The sequence below is a fragment of the Accipiter gentilis genome, unplaced genomic scaffold (assembly GCF_929443795.1).
Source record: "Accipiter gentilis unplaced genomic scaffold, bAccGen1.1, whole genome shotgun sequence".
NCBI lineage: Eukaryota > Metazoa > Chordata > Aves > Accipitriformes > Accipitridae > Astur > Astur gentilis.
The window spans coordinates 43,268-64,071 of record NW_026060777.1 but is presented as its reverse complement, the minus strand read 5'-3'; the positions used below and the strand labels follow the sequence as shown (position 1 = coordinate 64,071).

The window sequence follows — 20,804 nt, the reverse complement described above, 5'->3', positions numbered from 1 at the left end:
GGAAGCGGTACAAAAAAAAAAAAAAAAAAAAAAAAAAAGGAAAAAAAAACCCAAACCGAAACAAACCCCGCCCCCCACGCGCACCGAGGGGGCGGGGCCACGAACACGAAAAGGCGGGAAAAGGGAGAGGAAGGCGGGGCCCCAGGGTGGGGGTGGGGAAGAAGACACGCCCATTCCGCTGGGCGACGCCCGCCGCTCGCCGTGGGGTGCGGGGGAGGGGAACCAAAGAACCGTCCGTCCGCCCCACGGCGCCGTGGGTCCGGCCTCGTCGCCGTGGGGCGGGGTCGCCGTGGGGCGCGGTCGCCGTGGGGCGGGGTCGCCGTGGGGCGGGGTCTTCTCCCCGCCCTCCCCCAAATCCGTGGGGCTGTTCCGTCTCCGCCCCCTCCCCCGCCGTGGGGCAGGTCGTTGGGGGGGGGGGGGGGGGGGGTGGGGGTGGGGGGGGGGGGGAGGGGGGCGGCCCCACTTCGCCGTGGGGCGGAGGGGCGGGGTCGCCTTGGCCCCGCCCCCGCCTCACCAGGGTTGGCTGGGCAGGGCCTGACTGACGACGGGGGCCCCCTCCATGGGGAGAACGGCCACGGCCGGGGGGGGGGGGGCCGGGGGTCGCCATGGGGCAGGATTCGCCCGCACCTGTGGGGAGACGCCGTTAAAGACCCCCCCCCCCTGCCCGGACCCACGGCGACCCATAGATTCCCTTCCCCCGGCCCCTCCCCCGCTGCCTCTCCGCCCCAGATTTGGGGAATCGCGCTGGGGGGGCTGCCCCACAAGTAACACCCCCTCCCCCCCGTCCCCATCACCACCGCTATGGGGCAGGAGCTGCGGGCGCTGTGGGGCTGGCCCCACAAGTAGCCCCCGACCCGGTTCCCACCCCGGCCGGCGCTATGGGGCAGGAGTTGCAGGGGCTGTGGGGCTGCCCCCCAAGTGCCCCCCGGCTGCGTCGTCACGCTACGGGGCAGCGCGTTGAGGCTCTATGGGGCTGCCCCCCGCGCTATGGGGCAGGAGTCGTCGCAGGCTCTGCGGGGCTGCCCCCCAAGTCCCCCCCGCCAATCCCGGCTCCATCCTCACGCTATGGGGCAGGACTCCCGGGCTCCGTGGGGCTGCCCCCCCGACCCAGTTCCCACCCCTTTGCTATGGGGCAGGAGTCGCAGGCTCTATGGGGCTGCCCCCCAAGTAACCCACCCCCCCCGCCCCGGCTCCGTCCTCACGCTACGGGGCAGCGCTTTCAGGCTCTACGGGGCTGCCCCCCGCGCTATGGGGCAGGATTCGTTGCAGGCTCTTGTGGGGCTGCCCCCCGAGTCCCCCCCGCCCCGCCTCCGGCCCCCCCCCGTCCCCCTCCCACCCCCCCCCAAATCCCCCCCCCCCCCGTCCCCCCCCCGTCCCCCCCAACCCCAACCGCCCCCCACCGCCGCCGAGCCTTGCCTGTGGGCGCGTCAGCGGAGCGGCGGCGCGCCGTGGGGCGCGGCGGGGCCCTCGGCGGGGGGGGGCGCGCCGTGGGTCTGGAGGTGGCCGCTGAGCTGGGCGGGGGTCTTGCAGTGAACCCCGCAGAGTTTGCAGAGGAGGCGTCGGGGGCGGGGGGCCGCCACGCCGTGGTCCTTCACCGCGTGCACCCGCAGGTACGCCGCCGTGGTGAAGCCTGGGGGGGGGGGACGGGACGGGACGATGGGGGGTGGGGGGGGGGGGGCGGGACGTAGAGCGGCGTCAGACCCACGGCGCTTGGGGGGCGGGGAGGGGGGGGGCGGTGACCCTGAGAGGCTGCGACCCATAAGTAGTGCCCCTATAGAGCTTGCGACCCGTAAGTAGTGCTCCTATAGACCCTCTGACCCATAAGTAGTGCCCCGTAGAGCTTGGGAGCTATGGGGCAGTGCCCCATAGAGCCTGGGAGCTGTGCCCCATGGAGCCTGCGCCCCATAAGTAGCGCCCCATAGAGCCTGGGAGCCGTGGGGCGCTGCCCCATAGAGCCTGTGCCCCATAAGTAGGGACCCATAGAGCTTGGGACCCATAAGGAGTGCCCCATAGAGCCTGCGAGCCGTGCCCCATAGAGCCTGTGCCCCATAAGTAGTGCCCTATACAGCCTGTGCCCCATAAGTAGTGCCCCATAGAGCCTGGGAGCCGTGGGGTAGTGCCCCATAGAGCCTGCGCCCCACAAGTAGGGACCCATAGAGCCTGGGAGCCACGAGGACAGTGCCCCATAGAGCCTGCGAGCTATGGGGCAGTGCCCCATAGAGCCTGGGAGCCGTGCCCCATGGAGCCTGCGCCCCATAAGTAGCGCCCCATAGAGCCTGGGAGCTGCGGGACACTGCCCCATAGAGCTTGGGACCCACAAGTAGTGCCCCACAGAACCTGCGCCCCACACAACCTGCGCCCCATAGCGCCTGCGACCCATACCCTAGTGCCCCATAGAACCTGCGCCCCATAACTAGCGCCCCACAGAGCCCGGCAGCCGTGGGGGCAACTCCCCATCGAGCCCCAGCCCCACAGAACCGTCGCCCCACGGCGCCGCGACACCGCCGGCTACCCTGCCCCACGGCACCGACCCCCACGGTGCTCCCCGGCCCCACGGCGCTCCCCGGCCCTTCGCCAAACCCTCCGACCGTCTCCCCCTCGCCGACCGAAACTCCGCCGCCGGTTTTTTCTTCCCCCCGCCGCGGCGCCCGGCCCCACGGCGCCCTGCCCCACGGCGCCCAGCCCCACGGCGCCGCGCCCCACCTTTGTTGCAGAGCTCGCAGACGTGGTTGGGCCCCTGGCTGTGGACCTTCATGTGGTCGGTGATGTACGCGGCGCTCAGCATCTTGCCGCAGACGTGGCACGGCACCTTCTCCTCGTGCCGCACCGTGTGGGCCCGCAGCCGGTCCTTGGTGGCGAAGGCGGCTTCGCAGGTCTGCGGCGGAAGAGCGGGGACGCCGTGGGGCCGGGGACGCCGTGGGGCGGGCGCGGGGACGGCGCCGGGACGGCACCTACCTCGCATTTGAAGGGGCGCTCGGTGGAGTGGACCTGCCGGACGTGGCTGTTGAGGTGGTCGGGCCTGGGGGAGGGCGGGGCGTGAGGGGGCGGGGCGTCACGGCCGGCGGGCGCGGCACCGTGGCGCGGAGCAGGAGCCCGTAGGGTCTTCGGCCTCGCCGCCAGGAGGAGGAGGAGGAGGAGGAGGCGGCGGAGGCGGCGGCGTGAACGGCGGCGGCGGCGTGAACTCAACCGGCGCCGCGAAAACGGCGTCGCCCACGATCGCCGGTGTCGCCGTCACCGGTACCACGACCACCAGGATCACCGCGACCTCAAGCGTCACCGTGACCGGTGCCGCGACCTCACGTGGGGCCGTGATCCCCAGCATCACCACGACCGCCAGGATCACCGTGACGTCAAGCGTCGCCATGACCGGCATCACCACGACCGCCAGGATCACCGTGAGCTCAAGCGTCACCGCAACCAGCACCACAACCACCAGTATCGCCACGATGTCCAGCGTCACCGCGACCAGTGCCGTGACCTCGAGTGTTGCCGTGACCTTCAGGTGTCACCACGACCTCCACCATCACCGCGACCGCCACCGCGACCTCAAGCGTCGCCGCGACTACCGGCATCACCGTGACCTCAAGTGTCACCGTGACCTCAAGTTGCGCCATGACCTTCGGCGTCACCATGACCACCGGTGTCACCGTGAGGTTCCGCATCACCGCGACCGCCGCCACCACCGTGACCTCAAGTGTTGCCGTGACGACGGGTCTCACCGTGACCTTCAGCATCGCGATGGCCACCGTCACGGCGTCACCGTGTCCTCCAGTGCCTCCGTGCTCACCAGCATCACCACGACCGCGTTACCATCGTCATCAGCGTCACCGTGACCTCACGTGCCCCCGTGCCCACGGGACGGCCCGAGGGCCGCCACGATGCTCCGTCTCACTGTCAGCGCTGCCGCCGTCACAAACGCCACCGTGAGCACCGGTATCACCACGACCAGCGGTAAAACCGTGACCACCAGCGTCACCACTACCGCCTGCGCCGCTGCGAGTGCCCATGTCACCGTGGGCGGCAGCGTCGGCATCACCTTCTGCGTCAACGTGACGGCCAGCGAGTGCCACGGTGACGCCCAGCACCCGCTTGGCCGCCGGCGCCATCGTGACCACCACCATGACCACAACCGCCACCGTGAGCACCGCCACGACCACCATGTGCACCGCAACCGCCTCCACCAGAACCGTTTCTACCGCCGCGACCTCGACCGCCACCGTGAGTGCCGGCCCCAGCACAACCACCAACGCGATCAGCGCCGCAACCAGCACATGTACCGTGACCACCGCCTCGAGCACCAGCACCCTGACTGCGCCTGCCGCCGTGACGTCACCAGCACCACCGTGAGCATGACGACCAGCGCCATGACTCCACCGTCGGTGAGCGCCGTCCTGGTCCCAACCACGATCAGCACCGCAACCGCCACCGCGGCACCGCCGTCACCATGATCCCCGCGATGACCGCAGCTGCCGTCATGACCGCGACCACCCGCCGCGACCGCCACCGGGACAAGCGCTGCCCCCACGCCGTCCTCCGCAATCTTCGCCGCCACCGTGACGCCCGCCGCCGCCGCCGGCGCCCGCGTCCTCACCCCCGCCCCCACCGGCAGCCCCGTGCCGCGCCCCGTGGCGCCGCCCCGGCCCCGCCCCGCGTCCCCGCCCACCTGGAGAAGCTCTTCCCGCAGTGGCTGCAGATGTAGGGCTTGTGGACGGCGCCGTCGTGGGAGCGCACGTGGTAGCTCATGCGGTCCTTCCGCTTGAACCGCTGCTGGCACACGGGGCACTGGTACGGCTTCTCGTCCGAGTGCGACAGCTTGTGCCGGTTGAGGTGGTAGACGTCGCGGAACGCCTTCCCGCACATCTCGCAGGCGTGGTTCTTCCGCGCCCGCTTCGGCGTCGTCCCCGCCGCCGCCGCCGCCGCCGCCGCTCCCCCTTCGGCCCCGCCGCCCCCCAAGCCCGAGACGCTCAGCAGGCTGAGGGGCACCATGGTCGGCATCTTCATGGCGGCGGCGGCGGCGGCGCCGGGCCGGGCGGCTTTGGCGCCGGTGTGGATGGCCTCGTGGCGGCGGAGGTTGTAGCCGTTCTTGAACTCCTTGGCGCAGAGCGAGCAGATGTACGGCCCTTTGCTCTTCGACTTGCGCGGCGCCTCCGACGAGGGCGGCGCGGGGGCGACCGGCGGCGGCGCCGGCGCCGGCGGCGGAGCCGGCGCCGATTCGGGAGCCGGGGGTTTGAGGGCGGCGGCGTCCACCGTGGTGGCGGCGGCGGCGGCGGGCGCGGTGTCCGGGGGAGCGGCCAGCACCGGCAGCAGGTCCACCTGCAGCGCCTCGGCGGGGGCGGCGGGCGGCGGCGGGGCGGCGGCGGCCTGCGGCGGCACCGGCGCGAGCGTCACCGGCGGCGGCGGCGCCGCACACGTTACTGGGCCGCCGGTGATGGCGGGACCACCGGCGTCACCGTCGTTGGCGGTGACGCCGGGACCGCCGGCGTTTCCGGGAGCACCAGCGGCACCAGGAGCGCCGGTGTTGCCATCCCTGGTGGCGACACCGTGACCGCCAGCATCACCGGGACCCCCAGCGTCACCATCGTTGGCGGTGGCACCGGGACCACCGGCGTCACCGGGACCCCCAGCGTCACCATCACTGGCGGTGACACCGGCACCAGCAGCGTCACCAGGACCCCCGGTGTCACCAGGACCGCCAGCATCAGCAGTGTCGCCATCATCGGCAGTCTCGCCATGACCACCAGTGTCACCAGGACCACCAGTGTCACCAGCACACCCGGCGTCACCAGCACTGGTGGCGACACCGGGACCACCAGCGTCACCAGCGTCGCCAGCACACCCGGCGTCTCCATCCCCGGTGGCGGCACCGGCACCACCAGCATCACCAGGACCCCCAGTGTCACCATAACTGGCGGCGAGACCAGGACCAGCAGGACTCCCAGTGTTCCCAGCACACCCAGTATCTCCCCCCCGGCGGTGACACCCCGCCCTGAGGAGCGGTGGCCCCAGCGTCCCCGGCACCAGTGCTCCCAGTGCTCCCAGTAGCACTGTGAGCAGCGGTGCCAGCAGTGCCCCCAGTAGTCGCGGTGTCACTGGTAGCAATACCGCCAGTACCAGTGCCCCCAGTACCACCAGTAGGCGGAGCGCCAGCAGGAGTACCCGCAGTGTCCCCCGTACCAGCGCCACCAGTAGCACCAGTGCCTGCCCATACCCGGAGCACCAGTACCCCCAGTACCGCCAGTACGAGCACCCGCAGCGTCCCCAGTACCGCCAGTAGTAGTGCCACCAGTGTCAGCAGTACCAGTACGCCCAGTGTCGCCAGTACTACCAGTACCGATGCTCTCAGTAACAGCAGCACCAGTGCCCCCAGTATCACCACGACCAGCGTCTCCCAGTGCCACCAGTACCCCCAGTACCAGTGCCTCCAGTACCAGCGCCCCCTGTGCCACCACTACCCCCGGTATCCCCAGTGTCACCAGTACCCCCAGTACCAGTGTCGCCAGTACCAGCACCCCCTGTGCCACCAGTACCCCCGGTAGCAGTGCCCCCAGTATCCCCAGTGCCCCCAGTACCCCCAGTAGCAGTGCCCCCGGTAGCAGTGCCCCCGGTATCCCCAGTGTCACCAGTAGCACAAGCAGCAGGACCCCCAGTACCAGCACCAGTGCCCCCAGTCCTCCCCGTCCCCAGTATCACCAGTGCAACTACCCAGACTGCAAGCGCCAGCACCCCCAGTGCCCCCAGTACCCCCGGTACCAGTGTCCCCATTCCCAGTGCCCCCAGTCTTCCCAGTCGCCAGTGTCCCCAGTACCACAAGCACCAGCGTCCCCAGCACCAGTTCCCCCAGTCCCCCCAGTCCAACTACCCACACCACGACCCCCAGTGCCCGCAGTCCCAGTGCCCCCAGTACCCCCAGCACCAGCGCCCCCAGTGCTCCCAGTCCCGCCAGCGCTCCCAGCACCAGCGCCCCCAGTGCTCCCAGTCCCGCCAGCGCTCCCAGCACCAGTGCCACCAGTGCCTGCAGTGCCAGTGCTCCCAGTCCTCCCAGTTCCCAGTGCCACAACCACCAGTGCCACCAGTGCCAGTGCTCCCAGTCCCACAACCACAGGTCCTCCCAGTCCTCCCAGTCCCCCAGCACCAGCGCCCCCAGTGCCTGCAGTCCCAGTGCCCCCAGCGCTCCCAGTCCCCAGCGCCACAACCACCAGTGCCCCCAGTCCCCCCAGTCCCAGTGCTCCCAGTCCCCCAGCACCAGTGCCGCCAGTCCCACAAGCACCAGTGCCACCAGTCCCCCCAGTTCCCAGTCCTCCCAGTCCCACAAGCACCAGAGCCACCAGTCCCAGTGCTCCCAGTCCCCCCAGTGCTGCCAGTCCAACAACCACCAGTCCTCCCAGTCCCGCATCCACCACTGCCACCAGTGCCTGCAGTCCCAGTGCTCCCAGTGCCCCCAGTCCCCCAGCACCAGTGCCACCAGTGCTCACAGTCCCAGCCCTCCCAGTCCCACAACCACCAGTGCCACCAGTGCTCCCAGTCCCAGTGCTCCCAGTCCCAGTGCTCCCAGTCCTCCCAGTGCTCCCAGTCCCACAACCACCAGTGCCACCAGTGCTCCCAGTCCCACGTCTACCAGTCCTCCCAGTCCTCGCAGTGTTCCCAGTCCAACAACCACCAGTGCTCCCAGTCCCACAAGCACCAGTGCCACCAGTGCCACCAGACCCAGTGCTCCCAGTCCCACAAGCACCAGTGCCACCAGTCCCAGTTCTCCCAGTCCCACAAGCACCAGTATCACCAGTGCCACCAGTCCCAGTGCTCCCAGTCCCACAAGCACCAGTACCACCAGTGCCACCAGTCCCAGTTCTCCCAGTCCCACAAGCACCAGTGCCACCAGTGCCACCAGTCCCAGTGCTCCCAGTCCCACAAGCACCAGTACCACCAGTCCCAGTTCTCCCAGTCCCACAAGCACCAGTATCACCAGTGCCACCAGTCCCAGTGCTCCCAGTCCCACAAGCACCAGTGCCACCAGTCCCAGTGCTCCCAGTCCCACAAGCACCAGTATCACCAGTGCCACCAGTCCCAGTGCTCCCAGTCCCACATCCACCAGTGCTCCCAGTCCTCCCAGTGCTCCCAGTCCCCCCCAGTCCCCCGCATTCCCAGCGCCCCCCCCCCCCCCCCCAGTCCCCCCCGGTGCCCCCCGGCGCCCCTCCCCCCCCCTCCCCCCGCTCCCCTCCCCCCCTCCCAGTGCTCCCAGTTCCCCCTCCCAGTTCCCCCCCGTCCCCCCCCCGGGGGCGGTACCTGGAAGATGAAGCTGCTCCAGTTCGCGGGGTCCATGGCGATGGCGGCGACACTGGGGGGGGGGTGGGGGGTGGGGGGGAGGGGGGGGTGGGGGAGGGGTGGGGGGGGGGGGGGGTGGGGGAGGGGCGGGGGGGGGGGCGCTGAGGCGGGAGGAGGGGGGGGGGCCAAAAAAAAAAATAATAAACCCCCCCCCCCCCCCCAAGAACCAAAAACCCAAAAAAGGGACCAAAAAAACCCCCGGGGGGGTGGGGGGGGAGGGGAAAAAGCCCCCAAAAACCCAAAAAAAAAAAAAATAATAAAGGGAGGGGGGAGCGGAGGAGGGGAAAGCGTGAGGGGGAGGCGGAGGCGGCAGCTGATTGGCTGACGGCCGGCCCGCGGCGGGCGCTGATTGGGCGGCGCCACGTTCGCCCCGCCCACCCCACCCCCGCCCCGCCCACCCCCCCCCCCAACCGGGCCCGGTCCCGCGCGCACAAAATGGCCGCCGGGGGGGCTCGCGCTCGCTCCCTCTCTCTCTCTCTCTCTCTCTCTTTCCCCTTTTCTCTCTCGCCCCGCCCTCTTTTCCCCTCAGCGGGAGCCGCGATTGGTCGGCGGGCGCTTCACGTCACCCCGCCCACCCGCCCTAACGACCAATGAACGCGGGGCTCCGCCCCTTCCCGCCCATCCCCGGGAGGAACGGAGGGGGGAAAGCGTCAACGCGCATGCGCCGTCGCCGTTGCCACGGCGACCGCACGGCCCCGCCCACTCCGTCCCTCCCCACCCCCCCACCCCCCTCGGGGCGGAGCGCTCTGATTGGCCGAGAGGGCTCGGCGGGAGGCGCGAAAGACGGGGCGCCGCGTGCCCGCCCCTTGCGCCACGCCCCCTTTTCCCCCACCACGCCCCCTTTCCCCCTTCGCCACGCCCTCCTCCCTCATCACCACGCCCCTTCTCCCCTTAACCAAGCCCCCTCGTCTCCATCGCCACGCCCCTTTTCTCCATGACCACGCCCTCCTCCCCCTCGTCGCCTCAGCGCCTTCCCGCCATTTTGCGGCTGAGGGGCGGCCGCCATTTTGTGGCGTGAGGCACCGGCTGCCGCCCACCGCCACGGCCGCCATTTCGGAGCGGTATCGGGGTCCCTGCCCGCGCCGCCATCGCCCTGCTGAGGGAAAGAAGGAGGAGGAGGACGTCCTTCCGCTAACGGCCGCTTTTTTTTACCCTCCTTTTCCCGTCATGGCAGCCTTTCGTGGCGGCAAGGGGGTCCCAGGGCTGTGAGGGAAGGGATTGAGGGGGTGTCGTGGCCCCCCACCCCCCAAAAAAAAGACACAACACCCCCCCCACCACCACCAAGAAACCCCCCCCAGGGAGCAGAGCCAAGTGAGGTTTATTGAGGGGAGGGGGGGGAGTGTGTCCGTGGAAGGGGGTTTGGGGCTCTCAGGTGGGGGTTTGAGGGGTGTGGGGGGGGGGGGGGTTGGGGTGTCTCAGGGGAGGTCTAGGGAGATTTTGGGGGGGTTGAGGGGGTCTCTGGGGATTTTGGAGGCGCTCTGGGGAGGGTTGGGGGAGGCTCTGGGAGGGGTCTCAGGGGTTTGGGGGACTCGGGAGGGGTTTGGGGGGGGTCTTGGGGTTTAGGGGAGGCTCAGGGGGGTCTCAGGAGGGGTTTGGGGGGATCTCAGGGGGTTTTGTGCAGGCTCAGGAGGGTTTTGGGGGGTCTCACAGGGGCTTCAGGAGGGTGTTGGGGGGTCTCAGAAGGGGTTTGGGGGGTCTTAGGAGGGTTTGGGGGGTTCTTGGGGGTTTCGTGCAGGGTTAGGAGGGTTTTGGGGGGGTCTTACGGGGGGTTTCTGCGGGTTCAGGAGGGTTTAGGGGGTCTCAGGAGGCTTTTGTGCGGGCTCAGGGGGGGTTTGTGTGGGGTCAGGGGCATTTTGGGGGGTCCAGGAGGGTTTTGGGGGGCCTTAGGGGGGTTTTGTGTGGGCTCAGGAGGGTTTTGGGGGTATCTCGGGGGTTTTGTGCAGGGTTAGGAGGGGTTTGTGGGGGTCTTAGGGGGGTTTTGTGCGGGCTCAGGAGGGTTTCGGGGTGTCTCAGGAGGGTTTAGGGGGGTCTTGGGGGTTTTGTGCAGGTTCAGGAGGGTTTTGGGGGGTCTTAGGGGGGTTTTGTGCGGGTGCAGGGGGGTTTTGTGCAGGTTCAGGGGGGTTTTGGGGGGTCTCAGGAGGGTTTTGGGGTCTCAGGAGGGTTTTGGTGGGGTCTTAGGGGGGTTTTGTGCGGGTGCAGGGGGGTTTTGTGCAGGTTCAGGGGGGTTTGTGGGGGTCTCAGGAGGGTTTTGGGGGATCTCAGGAGGGTTTTTGGTTCCTCAGGGCCGCCGCAGGAGCCGCCGTCGCAGCTCGCGGGCGAGGAGGCGTCGTTCCCGGCGCGCGGCCTGCAGCACCCCCTGGTTCTCCTGCGCCCGCCGCGCCAGGTACGGCAGCGTCGCCTCGGCTCCCCCGTACGGCACCGACTTGTAGACGATGTAACCGGCTTCGCCTGCGCCGCGGACACGCGCCCACCCCGCGGTAAGGGCGAGACCCCCCGAAAAAAACGGTTAGGGCGGTGGGGGGGGGGGGGAGGGAGGACACACGGACGCGACACCCACCCAACGCCAACGAGACGTGGTCGCACATTCCCAGCAGCTGCCCGAAGCAGACGCCGCCGCCTTGCCGCGGGATGCCCAATTCCTCCATCCTGCCGCGAAGCGGAGGGCGATTAACGTTTTCGGGGGGGCGCTGTCGTTGTCCCCCCCGCCCCAAAAATATCCCCCCCCCCCCCCCGCCCACCTCTGCGTGGCGTGGAGCACCGACACCTCGTTATGGGTGGCCACCATCACCCCGACCCCCTCGCCGTCCCGCGCCGCCAACCCCAGCGCCAACTCCAGGCACTCGCCGTAGCTGCCGGCACGAAAATCGGGGAGGTTCGACGTGCGTCTCGGGGATGAAATCGGGGTCTCGACGCCTCCCCCCCCCCCCCCCCCCCCAAAAAAAAATTACCTGCGATGGGTGGCGTCCAAATCGGGGTGCACCGGCTCGGGGATCCCCCCTTCCCTCGCCCGTCGGCGTTCCAGCTCCAGGTACGCTCCCCGCACCAACTTCACCCCGAAACACACGCCGCGCCGCCGCGCCGCCTCCGCGTCCCCCGCCAGCCGCCGCTTCCCGTCCTACGGGCGCGCGACGGCGGGTTTTCGTCCCCCTCGCCGCCGTGGGGCTGCCCCCCAAGTCTGCCCCATAAGTACCTGCAGGTACGCCTGGTAGGTGTTCCAGACCCACGGCGAAGCCCGGTTGTGCCGCGCCATCAGCGCCAACGTCGCCAAACTCAGCGCCGGGTTGACGTAACTCTGCTCCGCGTCCACCAGCACCCGCACCCCCCGCGTCGCCGCGTGCTGGGCGAGGAAGAAAACGTCCCGTCCCCCGTTCCCCACCGCCCCGATGGGCGGGTGAGGGCCACGCCCTGGGCAGCGCGGCCACGCCCCGCCGCGCCTCACCCCGGCCACGTCGTCCAGGCGCCGCAGCGAGACCCCCAAGTGCCGGTTCTCCTCCGGCGTCAGGCAGGGGAAGGCGGCGTCCTGCGGCGGGCCGGTTTCTTTGGCTCCGTTTCGCCGATTTTGGGGAGGGGAGGGGCTAAAAGGGGCGGGGCGGCGGCTCCTACCTCGCCCCCCATCACCGCCGTCACCCGCTCCAGCGTCAGCTCGGGCTCCGGCTCCGCCAACCGTCGTGACACCGTTTCCTACGGGGGGGGGGGGGGGGAGGAACGACGACGACGTGAGGGGGGTCCGGCCCGCGCTCCCTCTCCCCGAATACGGGTCGGGCGTGGCGGGGCGTGGCAGGGGCGTGTCGGACTCACGCAGAGGCGGGCGCTCATCAGGGCCGTCACCTTCAGCTGCATCATGGGGTGGGGGCCGGTGGCGGCCGCCAGCCCGACGCAGTCCAGCGCCGCCCCGCGGTTGGCTTCGTACCACTCCTCCCTGCCCCACACGGAGCGAAAGAAAATGGGGTGGGATCCCCCCCCCCCCCCAAAAAAGCCCCGCCCCGCCCCACCTACCCGTCCTTCTCCTGCCCCACGTCCTCCTCGGTGGGGACGGCCAACATGGGGCGCAGCCCCACGGCGCGCAGCCGCCCCGCCGCCGCCGTCACCTCGGCGGGGGTCTCGCCCCCCACGAACTGCCCGTAGAACGTAGCGCGCAGCAGCCCGCCCCACAGCCGGGACCCCAAAATTTTCCGCGAGGTCGCCAGGATCTACGTCGGGGGAAGGGGTGGCAAAAGAAAGGGGAGGGGTCGGACCCCGCCCGCCCCACGGCGGCGGGGCGGATCGGCGTCTCCTCACCGTGCCGGCGTGTCGCACCAGGCGGGGGAAGGCGCAGAGCCGCAGCACCAGCAGCGCCCGCGCCAGCTCCCGCCCGCTCTTCAGCCGGAACGCCGCCCCGTCCCCGAAATTCAAGGGGGTCCCTTTGGCCGTGGGGCGCCCCACGGCGACGGCCCCGCCTCGCTCCTGCCCCATGGCCGGCGCGCAAAGGTCGGCGCTCGCCGGGGGGGACGCCGTTAAATCCTAACCGCCCCTCCCCCCCCCCCCCCCCCCCGCCCCCAAAAAAAAAACCACTTTGCCCCCCGCCGCCTCGTCACTCATTAACCCGGCCCCCCGCACGGGTCAGCGCTCCCCGTAACGAGGCGGAATCGTTGCCGAGCGGGAGATTTTATTATTTTATTTTATTTTATTTTTATTATTATTCGGGAGGGGGCGGGGCAGGGGCGTGGCGGGGCGGGGTTCAGTAGTTGGAGCCGCGCTCCTGTTGACGGTAGCCGCCGCGGCGCAAGTAGCCGCCGTCTCCTTTCCGGTAGCCGTCTTTTTGATCTGCGGGGTAGAAAAGAGGGGTGAGGCGTCGGGGCGGGGCGCGGGGGCGGGGCGGGAGGGCGTGGCGCGAGGGCGGGGCGCGGACCTCGGAAGTATCCCCCGTAGGAGCCTTGCTTGTGGTCGAAGACGCGCTCGTTGTTCTCCACCAGGTTCCCCAATTTTTCGGCCAACTGCAGGGCCAGGTTCTGCTGCGCCGTCGGTTCCGTCCGGTGCATCATCACCGTCTGCGTCGGTTGGTCGAGAGACGCCTACGGAAAGCGGGGCGGGGTCAAGCTCCGCCCCCGCGGGCCGCGCCCCGTCGCGGGCCGCGCCCGCCGCCCTCACCATCAGCTCCTCGTTGATGATCATTTTGCTAATGATGCTGTGAACCGTCGGCAGGTCCAGCTCGAACATGTCCGCCAGGATCTCCATGCTGAGGGCGGAGGAGTCGGTCAGCGCGGCCACGCCCCTTGCAGCCCCCGCCCCGGCCCCGCCCCGGCCCCGCCCGTCACCTGATGGAGTCGTAGACGCTGCTGTAGGTGAAGAGATACGTGCGCAGCGACTCCTCTTGGATCTTCCTGCGGGACGGAAGCGCGAAGGAGAACGGAGAAGGGGGGGTGGGTCGCGTCGAGAGAGCGATGAGGCGTCGCCCCAGTGCCCCGCCCCGCGCCCCGCCCCGCCCCACCCACCTGACCAGCATGGCCCGCACTTTGTCGGCCTCGGGGAAGAGATCCCACACCTTCCCGTTCATCTTCTCGTTAACGACGAACCGGTGGCACGTCCGCCAGTCGCCCATCTTCATCGCCTTCGAGGCGGCCACCACGTGCTCCCGCATGGATTCCGGCGGCCCTGAACAAGTCCGAAAATCCGGGTTTTTTTGGGGGTCTTTTTTCCCCCCAAAGACGACTGGCGTGGGACGGGATTTCGGGAATCTTTCTCCGTACCCAGCAGCGGCTGCCTCTCTCCGACGCGGAGCTGGTGATGGAACTGCTTGCTGATCATGCGGCGTCGCGCGTCGAACTCGTGCGCCGCCATGTAGGGGATCTCCAACAACATGGCCGCCACCAAGTAGACGCATTCCAGCAGCTCCAGGTTGACGTGCATGTGGAAAGGAACCTGCCGGCGTTTTTCCACTTTTTCCTGCTCGGGATTCCGTTCCTGGAGACTCCGGAGAAGCAGCCCCTGGCCCAGGAGCTCCTTGGCGCGACCGGACGACTGGATGTCCAGCAGCGCGTTGTGGGCGTCTTTGATCAAACCCTCGCGGAAGGCGCAGATTCCCAGCTGGACCATGGTGCGGTTGTAGAGGATCTGGGCGGGGTCAGGGCGGGGTCAGGGCGGGGCTGGGGTGGGGCCAGGGCGGGGCCGGGGGGTGTGTAGGAAGGGGCGGGGACGTTGTGGGCGTCTTTGATCAGACCCTCGCGGAAGGCGCAGATCCCCAGCTGGAGCATGGTGGGGTTGTAGAGGGTCGGGGCGGGGTCGGGGCGGGGCCAGGGCGGGGCCGGGGCGGGGCCGGACCTGAAGTTGGAGGTGATGGAGGGAACTGCGGGTGTTTGGGGGGGGGGAGAGGGGACCCTGTAGGGAGTTGGGGGGCAGAGGGGACCCCTATAGGTGCCCCATAGGGACTTGGGGGGCACGGGGGGACCCCAATGTCACCCCATAGGATCCTATAAGGGCTTGGAGGACAGAGGGGACCCCTATAGGGACCCCATAGGCACTTGGGGGGCAGAGAGGGACCCCAATATCATCCTATAGGGACCCTATAGGCACTTGGGGGGCAGAGGGGACCCCAGTGTCACCCTATAGGGACCCCAGAGGCACTTGGGGGGCAGAGAGGGACCCCAATATCACTCTATAGGGATCCTATAAGGGTTTGGAGGGAAGACAGGGACCCCAATGTCACCCTATAGGGACCCCAGAGGCACTTGGGGGGCAGAGGGGACCCCAGCGTCACCCTATAGGGACCCTATAGGCACTTGGGGGGCAGAGGGGACCCCAGTGTCACCCTATAGGGACCCCATAGGCACTTGGGGGGCAGAGGGGGACCCCAATGTCACCCTATAGGGACCCCACAAGCACTTGGGGGGCAGAGAGGGACCCCAGTGTCACCCTATAGGGACCCCATAGGCACTTGGGGGGCAGAGGGGGACCCCAGTGTCACCCTATAAGTGCCCCATAGGGACTTGAGAGGTAGAGGGGAACCCCAATATCACCTTGTAGGGACCCCAAAGGCACTTGGGGGGCAGAAGGGGAGATGTGGAGGACCCCAATATGGCCCTATAGAGACCCCCCGAGCACCTGGGGGGCAGAGGGGACCCCTATAGGGACCCCAGAGACACTTGGGGGGCAGAGAGGGACCCGAGTGTCACCCTATAGGGACCCCAAAGGCACTTGGGGGGCAGAGAGGGACCCCAATATCATCCTATAGGGACCCTATAGGCACTTGGGGGGCAGAGGGGACCCCAGTGTCACCCTATAGGGACCCCAGAGGCACTTGGGGGGCAGAGAGGGACCCCAATATCACTCTATAGGGATCCTATAAGGGTTTGGAGGGAAGACAGGGACCCCAATGTCACCCTATAGGGACCCCAGAGGCACTTGGGGGGCAGAGGGGACCCCAGCGTCACCCTATAGGGACCCTATAGGCACTTGGGGGGCAGAGGGGACCCCAGTGTCACCCTATAGGGACCCCATAGGCACGTGGGGGGCAGAGGGGGACCCCAATGTCACCCTATAGGGACCCCATAGGCACTTGGGGGGCAGAGGGGGACCCCAATGTCACCCTATAGGGACCCCACAAGCACTTGGGGGGCAGAGAGGGACCCCAGTGTCACCCTATAGGGACCCCATAGGCACTTGGGGGGCAGAGGGGGACCCCAGTGTCACCCTATAAGTGCCCCATAGGGACTTGAGAGGTAGAGGGGAACCCCAATATCACCTTGTAGGGACCCCAAAGGCACTTGGGGGGCAGAAGGGGAGATGTGGAGGACCCCAATATGGCCCTATAGAGACCCCCCGAGCACCTGGGGGGCAGAGGGGACCCCTATAGGGACCCCAGAGACACTTGGGGGGCAGAGAGGGACCCGAGTGTCACCCTATAGGGACCCCAAAGGCACTTGGGGGGCAGAGAGGGACCCCAATGTCACCCTGTAGGGACCCCACAAGCACTTGGGGGGCAGAGGGGACCCCAATATCACCCTATAGGGACCCCAGAGACACTTGGGGGGCAGAGGGGACCCCTATAGGGACCGCAAAGGGACTTGGGGGGCAGAGAGGGATCCCAATGTCACCCTATACGGATCCTATAAGGGCTTGGAGAGCAGACAGGGACCCCAATGTCACCCTATAGGGACCCCAGCGTCACCCTATAGGGACCCCATAGGCACTTGGGGGGCAGAGGGGGACCCCAATGTCACCCTATAGGGACCCCAAAGGCACTTGGGGGGCAGAGAGGGACCCAAATGTCACTCTATAGGGATTCTATAAGGGCTTGGAGGGCAGAAGGGAGCCCTATAGGGACCCCAGAGACACTTGGGGGGCAGAGCGGGACCCCTATAGGGACTGCAAAGGGACTTGGGGGGCAGAGGGGGACCCCAATATCACCCTATAGGGACCCCAGAGGCACTTGGGGGGCAGAGAGGGACCCCAGCGTCGCCCTATAGGTGCCCCACAGAGACTCGGGGGTCACGGGGGTCCCCCCGAAATCCGGGGGGGGGGTGGGGGTGGGGTGGCGCTGTGACGTCACCTGGACGGGGGGGTCGGCGTGCTGGATGTTGTCCTGCAGGTGTGACATCAGCATGAGGTCACGGGCCTGGTACCAGCGGCTGTGGAGGGCGTGGTGGTAGATGTGGCAGAGGATGGCGCAGGTGCGGATGCGGTCGGTGCGGTCCTTGGCGTAGACGTATTTGCAGAGGCGCTCCATCAGCGCCGCCGAGTCTTCCTCCTCCTCCTCCTCTTCTCCCTCGGCCTCCGCCCGCTGGGCGTCGCCCTGGGCGCGGCGGTGGGCGCGGTAGTCGAACTTGTAGTAGGTGTGGAGGACGCGGCGCAGGTAGACGCGGCACAGCTCCTCCGTCGTCCCTTTCTCCTGCAGGTAGCGCTGCAGCCGGGCGATGATGCCGCAGACGCGCCCCTCGTCCTTCAGGTGGTCCACGTACTCTGCGGGGCGGGGCGGGGCGCGGTCGGCGACGCCCTCGGCCTCCGCCCGCTCCTCCGACCCCGCCCCGGGACTCACCTTGGGAGTGGGGGTCGGTGTTTTGCATGATTTTGGTGAATTCCTCGTCCATCCGCTCCACCAGGGTGAGGATGCAGCCGCGCACGCGGTAGGGCTGCGGGCGGGGCAGGGAGGGGCGGGGCTGGGGGGGGGCGGCGCCCGCCCCACGCCCGCCCCACGCCCGCAAAAATCTCCCGTCTTGGGAGCACAAAGTGCCGCCCCCCCCTCCCCACCCCCCGCGAGACCCAAAACTGCCGCCCCCGCCCCAAACCCTACACCCGCCCCGCCCTGCCCCGCCCTCCCCGGCCCCGCCCACCTGCTCGGGATTGGCCAGGTTCTCCGACTCCTCCACGATGTTCTCTCCGATGAAAATCTCCGGGTGGGCGAAGAGGATGTCCAGGAGCTCCTCGATGCACCCCAAACACTTCTGCCACATCTCCGGCTGCGCCGCACCCGAAAAAAACAAAGCCCCGCCCCTCCTGAGATCGCCGAAAACGCTCCGAAGGGCGTGGCCGCGCCCCGCCCCGCGCCCCACCTTCATGTAGGTGGCCAAGTTGGGGTTGTAGTCGTAGAGCGAGGCGATGATGTTGAACTTGATCTTCACCTCCAGTGCCACGCCCAGCCCGTTCTCGTTAGCGATGCTCACCAGCAGCTGCAGCAGCTCGATCTGCGCCGCCCTGCGGGCCGCAACCAATCCCGGAGGTCGGCTGTACCCCGCCCCGCCCCGCCCCTGCCCCGCCCTCGACCCCGCCTCACCGATCCGTCCCTTTCTTCCCCCGCGCCTGCAGGATCTCGTTGAGCTTCTTCACCACCACGGCGTGGTTGATCTCCGTCCCCTTGGCGAACATCTTGGGCTTCTCCTGCGGGACCGACGCCTTCAGGGGCGCCGCCCCCTCCCCGCCCCGCCCCGCCGCGCCCCGCCCCGCCCCTCACCTTGACGAGCGGCACCCCGCCCTTGACCTTCTCCCACTCGCCGCCTTCGTTGTCCTCCTCCTCCTCCTCGTACTTGCGGCTCTTGCGGTCGTGCTTCTTCTTCGCCTTCTCCTCCCGTTTCTTCTCGCCGCCTTTCTTGTCCTCGTCCCTGACGGGGCGGAGCCGCAACTTGGGGGTCACGGCGCCGACGCCCCGCCCCGCCCTGCCCCGCCCGGGCGCGCCCCGTACTTCTTCAAGAACTTGGAAGCCAGCGACGTGTACTTCCCCTCGTCCTCGTCCGACTCCGAGTCCGTGTCCGAGTCGGAGGAGCCCCAGTCTTCCTCCGAGTCCGACTCCTCCTCTTCCTCCTCCTCCGCCTGCAACGGGGACGCTTGGGTGGGTCAGCCCCGCCCTGCCCCGCCCCGCCCCGCCCCACCCCGGCGAGCCCACCTCCATCTTCTTCAGGTAGCGGCTGCGCGACTCGCCGCCGGCGTCCTTCTTCTTCAGGAAAGCGGCGGCGCCGACGCCGTCCTCGTCCTCCTCCTCCTCCTCGGACGAAGAGGTGGAGCCTGCGGGGGAGGGGTGATGAGACACCGCGCCCAAAAGGAGGCGGAGTCGACGCCCCGCCCCGCCCCGCCCTCCCACCTTCCGAATCCCGACTCTTCTTCTCCTCGTCTTCGTCCGACTGCTCCGGGTTCTGCTCGACGAGGAGGAGAATAAACGGCACCGATCAAAACGCGCCGGCCCCGCCCCGCCGGCCCCGCCCCGCCGGCCCCGCCCCGCCGCCGACCTGCTTGTAATTAGCGATGTGGGTCTCGTAATCCCGGTTGTACTTCCGGATTTTCTGCCGGAGCGTGCTGAGCGCCTTCGCGTTGTTCTTGTTCATCTTCTTCTTCCCCTCCTTGTCCTCCCACAACTGCGGGGCGGGAGGGACGACCGGTCCGAGCTCCGCCCCGCGGCCCCGCCCTCCCCGCGGCCCCGCCCCCTCCGCGGCCCTGCCCTCCCGCACCTCGTTAAGGTAATCCTCCAGATCGGCCAAAATGCGGACGTAGAAGCGCGGCACGCCCTCCTTGTCCACGATGCTCTTGGCTTTGCCGTAGGCTTTGCCGAGGAGCTCGAACTCTTCCAGGCACTTGGTGACGTCGCGGATTTTCATGGCGTTTCGGATCGTTTTAATCAAGTTCGTCAACTCCTCGAATCTGTCGCGCGGGGGAGGGGAGGGGAGGGGGCGGAGTCGTCAGCCCCGCGGCCCCGCCCGGGCGGGATCACCGGGACCCGGGCGGGGCCGTCGGCGGGGTTTTGGCCGCACCGTTTGTCCTTGGCGCTGCGCACGACGCGTTTGGTGTCCTCCTCGTCCTCGCTCAGCAAAATGGGCCTGAAAACGGGGGAAAAAAGAGGCTCGGAAAAAAAGTGTGGGGCGGCCCCACGGAAAAACTCGTTAGGCCCCGGCCCCGGCCCCGCCCCGTACTTGCTGTAGTTGCCCCCGACGGGTTTGGTCACCAGCTCGTCGCCCGAGACGGACGATTCCGATTCGCTGTCGGAGCCGGTGGTGAAGAAACGCGACATGGCGGCGGCGGCGACGTGTGGGGCTGGGGAAAGGGGAGGTCGGGGGTCGGACCCACGGATCCCTTCCGGACCCACGGATTCCCCCCCCAGGACCCCCAGATCCTCTTCCAGCCCCACGGATCCCTTCCAGCCCCACAGATTTCTCCCAGGCCCCACGGATCCCTTCCAGCCCCCACAGATCCCTTCCAGCCCCACGGATCCCTTCCAGCCCCATAGATCCCCCCAGGACCCACAGTTCCCCCCAGGACTCCCAGCCCCCCAGGACCGTCAGCCCCACAGATCCCTCCCAGCCCCACAGATTTCCCCCAGGACCCACAGATCCCTCAGCCCCACGGATCGTCCAGCCCCACGGATCCCTCAGCCCCATGGATCCCCCCAGGACCCACAGATCCCCTCCAGGACCCCCAGATCCTCCAGCCCCACAGATCCCTTCCAGCCCCATAGATTTCTTCCAGCCCCACGGATCCCTCAGCCCCATAGATCCCCCCCAGGACCCACGGATGCTCCCAGGACCCCCAGATCCTCCAGCCCCCACAGATCCCTTCCAGCCCCACGGATCATCCAGCCCCACGGATCCCTCAGCCCCACGGATCCTTCAGCGCCACAGATCTCTCAGCCCCATAGATTTCCCCCAGGACCCACAGATCCCTTCCAGCCCTATAGATTTCTTTCAGCCCCACGGATCCCTCAGCCCCATGGATCCCCCCAGGACCCACAGATCCCCCCCAGATCCCTCAGCCCCACGGATCCTCCAGCCCCACGGATCCCTCCCAGCCCCACGGATTTCCCCCAGGACCCACGGATCCCCCCATCCCCCCATCCCCGACCCCCCCCCATCCCCCCACCCCCCCTCTTCCCCCCACCCCTCCCCCACCCCCACGGATCCCGCCCCTCCCCCCCCTCCGGACTCGCACGCGGCAGCAGCGACGCTTTCCCGATCCCTCCGAGCTGCGGAAGAGACGCGTCTGCGGGCGGAAGTGGCGTCAGCGCGCCGCCCTTCCGCTTCCTCCTCCCTTCC

The 20,804-nt window shown here is 68.6% G+C and overlaps 3 protein-coding genes across 4 annotated transcripts; all 3 read right to left on the bottom strand.

The window, feature by feature from the left end:
• Window positions 1–1,420: 1,420 nt before the first annotated feature.
• MAZ (MYC associated zinc finger protein) lies at window positions 1,421–8,316 on the bottom strand. The gene is made up of 5 exons (XM_049796677.1): window positions 8,281–8,316; window positions 4,664–5,361; window positions 2,956–3,019; window positions 2,704–2,875; window positions 1,421–1,630 (listed from the first exon to the last, which is right to left on the bottom strand). The coding sequence occupies exons 1-5, from the start codon at window positions 8,314–8,316 to the stop codon at window positions 1,428–1,430; spliced, it is 1,173 nt and encodes a 390-aa protein (XP_049652634.1). The 3' UTR covers window positions 1,421–1,427.
• A 2,281-nt stretch (window positions 8,317–10,597) lies between these two features.
• PRODH2 (proline dehydrogenase 2) lies at window positions 10,598–12,771 on the bottom strand. Its single transcript, XM_049796662.1, has 9 exons — window positions 12,598–12,771; window positions 12,316–12,509; window positions 12,118–12,238; window positions 11,923–12,000; window positions 11,510–11,839; window positions 11,268–11,434; window positions 11,058–11,168; window positions 10,877–10,965; window positions 10,598–10,767 (listed from the first exon to the last, which is right to left on the bottom strand). The coding sequence occupies exons 1-9, from the start codon at window positions 12,769–12,771 to the stop codon at window positions 10,598–10,600; spliced, it is 1,434 nt and encodes a 477-aa protein (XP_049652619.1).
• A 234-nt stretch (window positions 12,772–13,005) lies between these two features.
• Window positions 13,006–20,763, bottom strand: LOC126036660 (eukaryotic translation initiation factor 3 subunit C-like). 2 transcript variants are annotated; one of them, XM_049796669.1, is made up of 20 exons: window positions 20,695–20,763; window positions 19,689–19,809; window positions 19,530–19,595; window positions 19,230–19,419; window positions 19,011–19,136; window positions 18,866–18,917; window positions 18,671–18,789; window positions 18,470–18,597; window positions 18,242–18,389; window positions 18,065–18,168; window positions 17,844–17,985; window positions 17,625–17,750; window positions 17,330–17,423; window positions 16,844–17,253; window positions 14,046–14,409; window positions 13,791–13,950; window positions 13,614–13,679; window positions 13,447–13,534; window positions 13,208–13,370; window positions 13,006–13,122 (listed from the first exon to the last, which is right to left on the bottom strand). In XM_049796669.1, the coding sequence occupies exons 2-20, from the start codon at window positions 19,784–19,786 to the stop codon at window positions 13,037–13,039; spliced, it is 2,730 nt and encodes a 909-aa protein (XP_049652626.1). In that variant the 5' UTR covers window positions 19,787–19,809; window positions 20,695–20,763; the 3' UTR covers window positions 13,006–13,036. The 2 variants fall into 2 exon arrangements, with proteins under 2 accessions (XP_049652626.1, XP_049652625.1); XM_049796668.1 differs by having other exon boundaries at window positions 20,701–20,754.
• Window positions 20,764–20,804: the final 41 nt, after the last annotated feature.

What these genes read in the sequence shown, in the direction of transcription:
- MAZ (XM_049796677.1), bottom strand. Translation starts at nt 8,316, where the DNA reads ATGGACCCCGCGAACTGGAGCAGCTTCATCTTCCAG. An exon ending in GGAGCAGCTTCATCTTCCAG is followed by an intron (nt 5,362 to 8,280) that starts GTACCGCCCCCG and finishes GTGCCGCCGCAG; the next exon opens with GCCGCCGCCGCCCCGCCGCC. An exon ending in TGCGGGAAGAGCTTCTCCAG is followed by an intron (nt 3,020 to 4,663) that starts GTGGGCGGGGAC and finishes GCCCTCCCCCAG; the next exon opens with GCCCGACCACCTCAACAGCC.
- LOC126036660 (XM_049796669.1), bottom strand. Translation starts at nt 19,786, where the DNA reads ATGTCGCGTTTCTTCACCACCGGCTCCGACAGCGAATCGGAATCGTCC. An exon ending in ACTTGGCCACCTACATGAAG is followed by an intron (nt 17,751 to 17,843) that starts GTGGGGCGCGGG and finishes GGTGCGGCGCAG; the next exon opens with CCGGAGATGTGGCAGAAGTG. An exon ending in AGAGAGGCAGCCGCTGCTGG is followed by an intron (nt 13,951 to 14,045) that starts GTACGGAGAAAG and finishes GGACTTGTTCAG; the next exon opens with GGCCGCCGGAATCCATGCGG.
- PRODH2 (XM_049796662.1), bottom strand. Translation starts at nt 12,771, where the DNA reads ATGGGGCAGGAGCGAGGCGGGGCCGTCGCCGTGGGGCGCCCCACGGCC. An exon ending in TGATGAGCGCCCGCCTCTGC is followed by an intron (nt 12,001 to 12,117) that starts GTGAGTCCGACA and finishes CCCCCCCCGTAG; the next exon opens with GAAACGGTGTCACGACGGTT. An exon ending in CCACGTCTCGTTGGCGTTGG is followed by an intron (nt 10,768 to 10,876) that starts GTGGGTGTCGCG and finishes TCCGCGGCGCAG; the next exon opens with GCGAAGCCGGTTACATCGTC.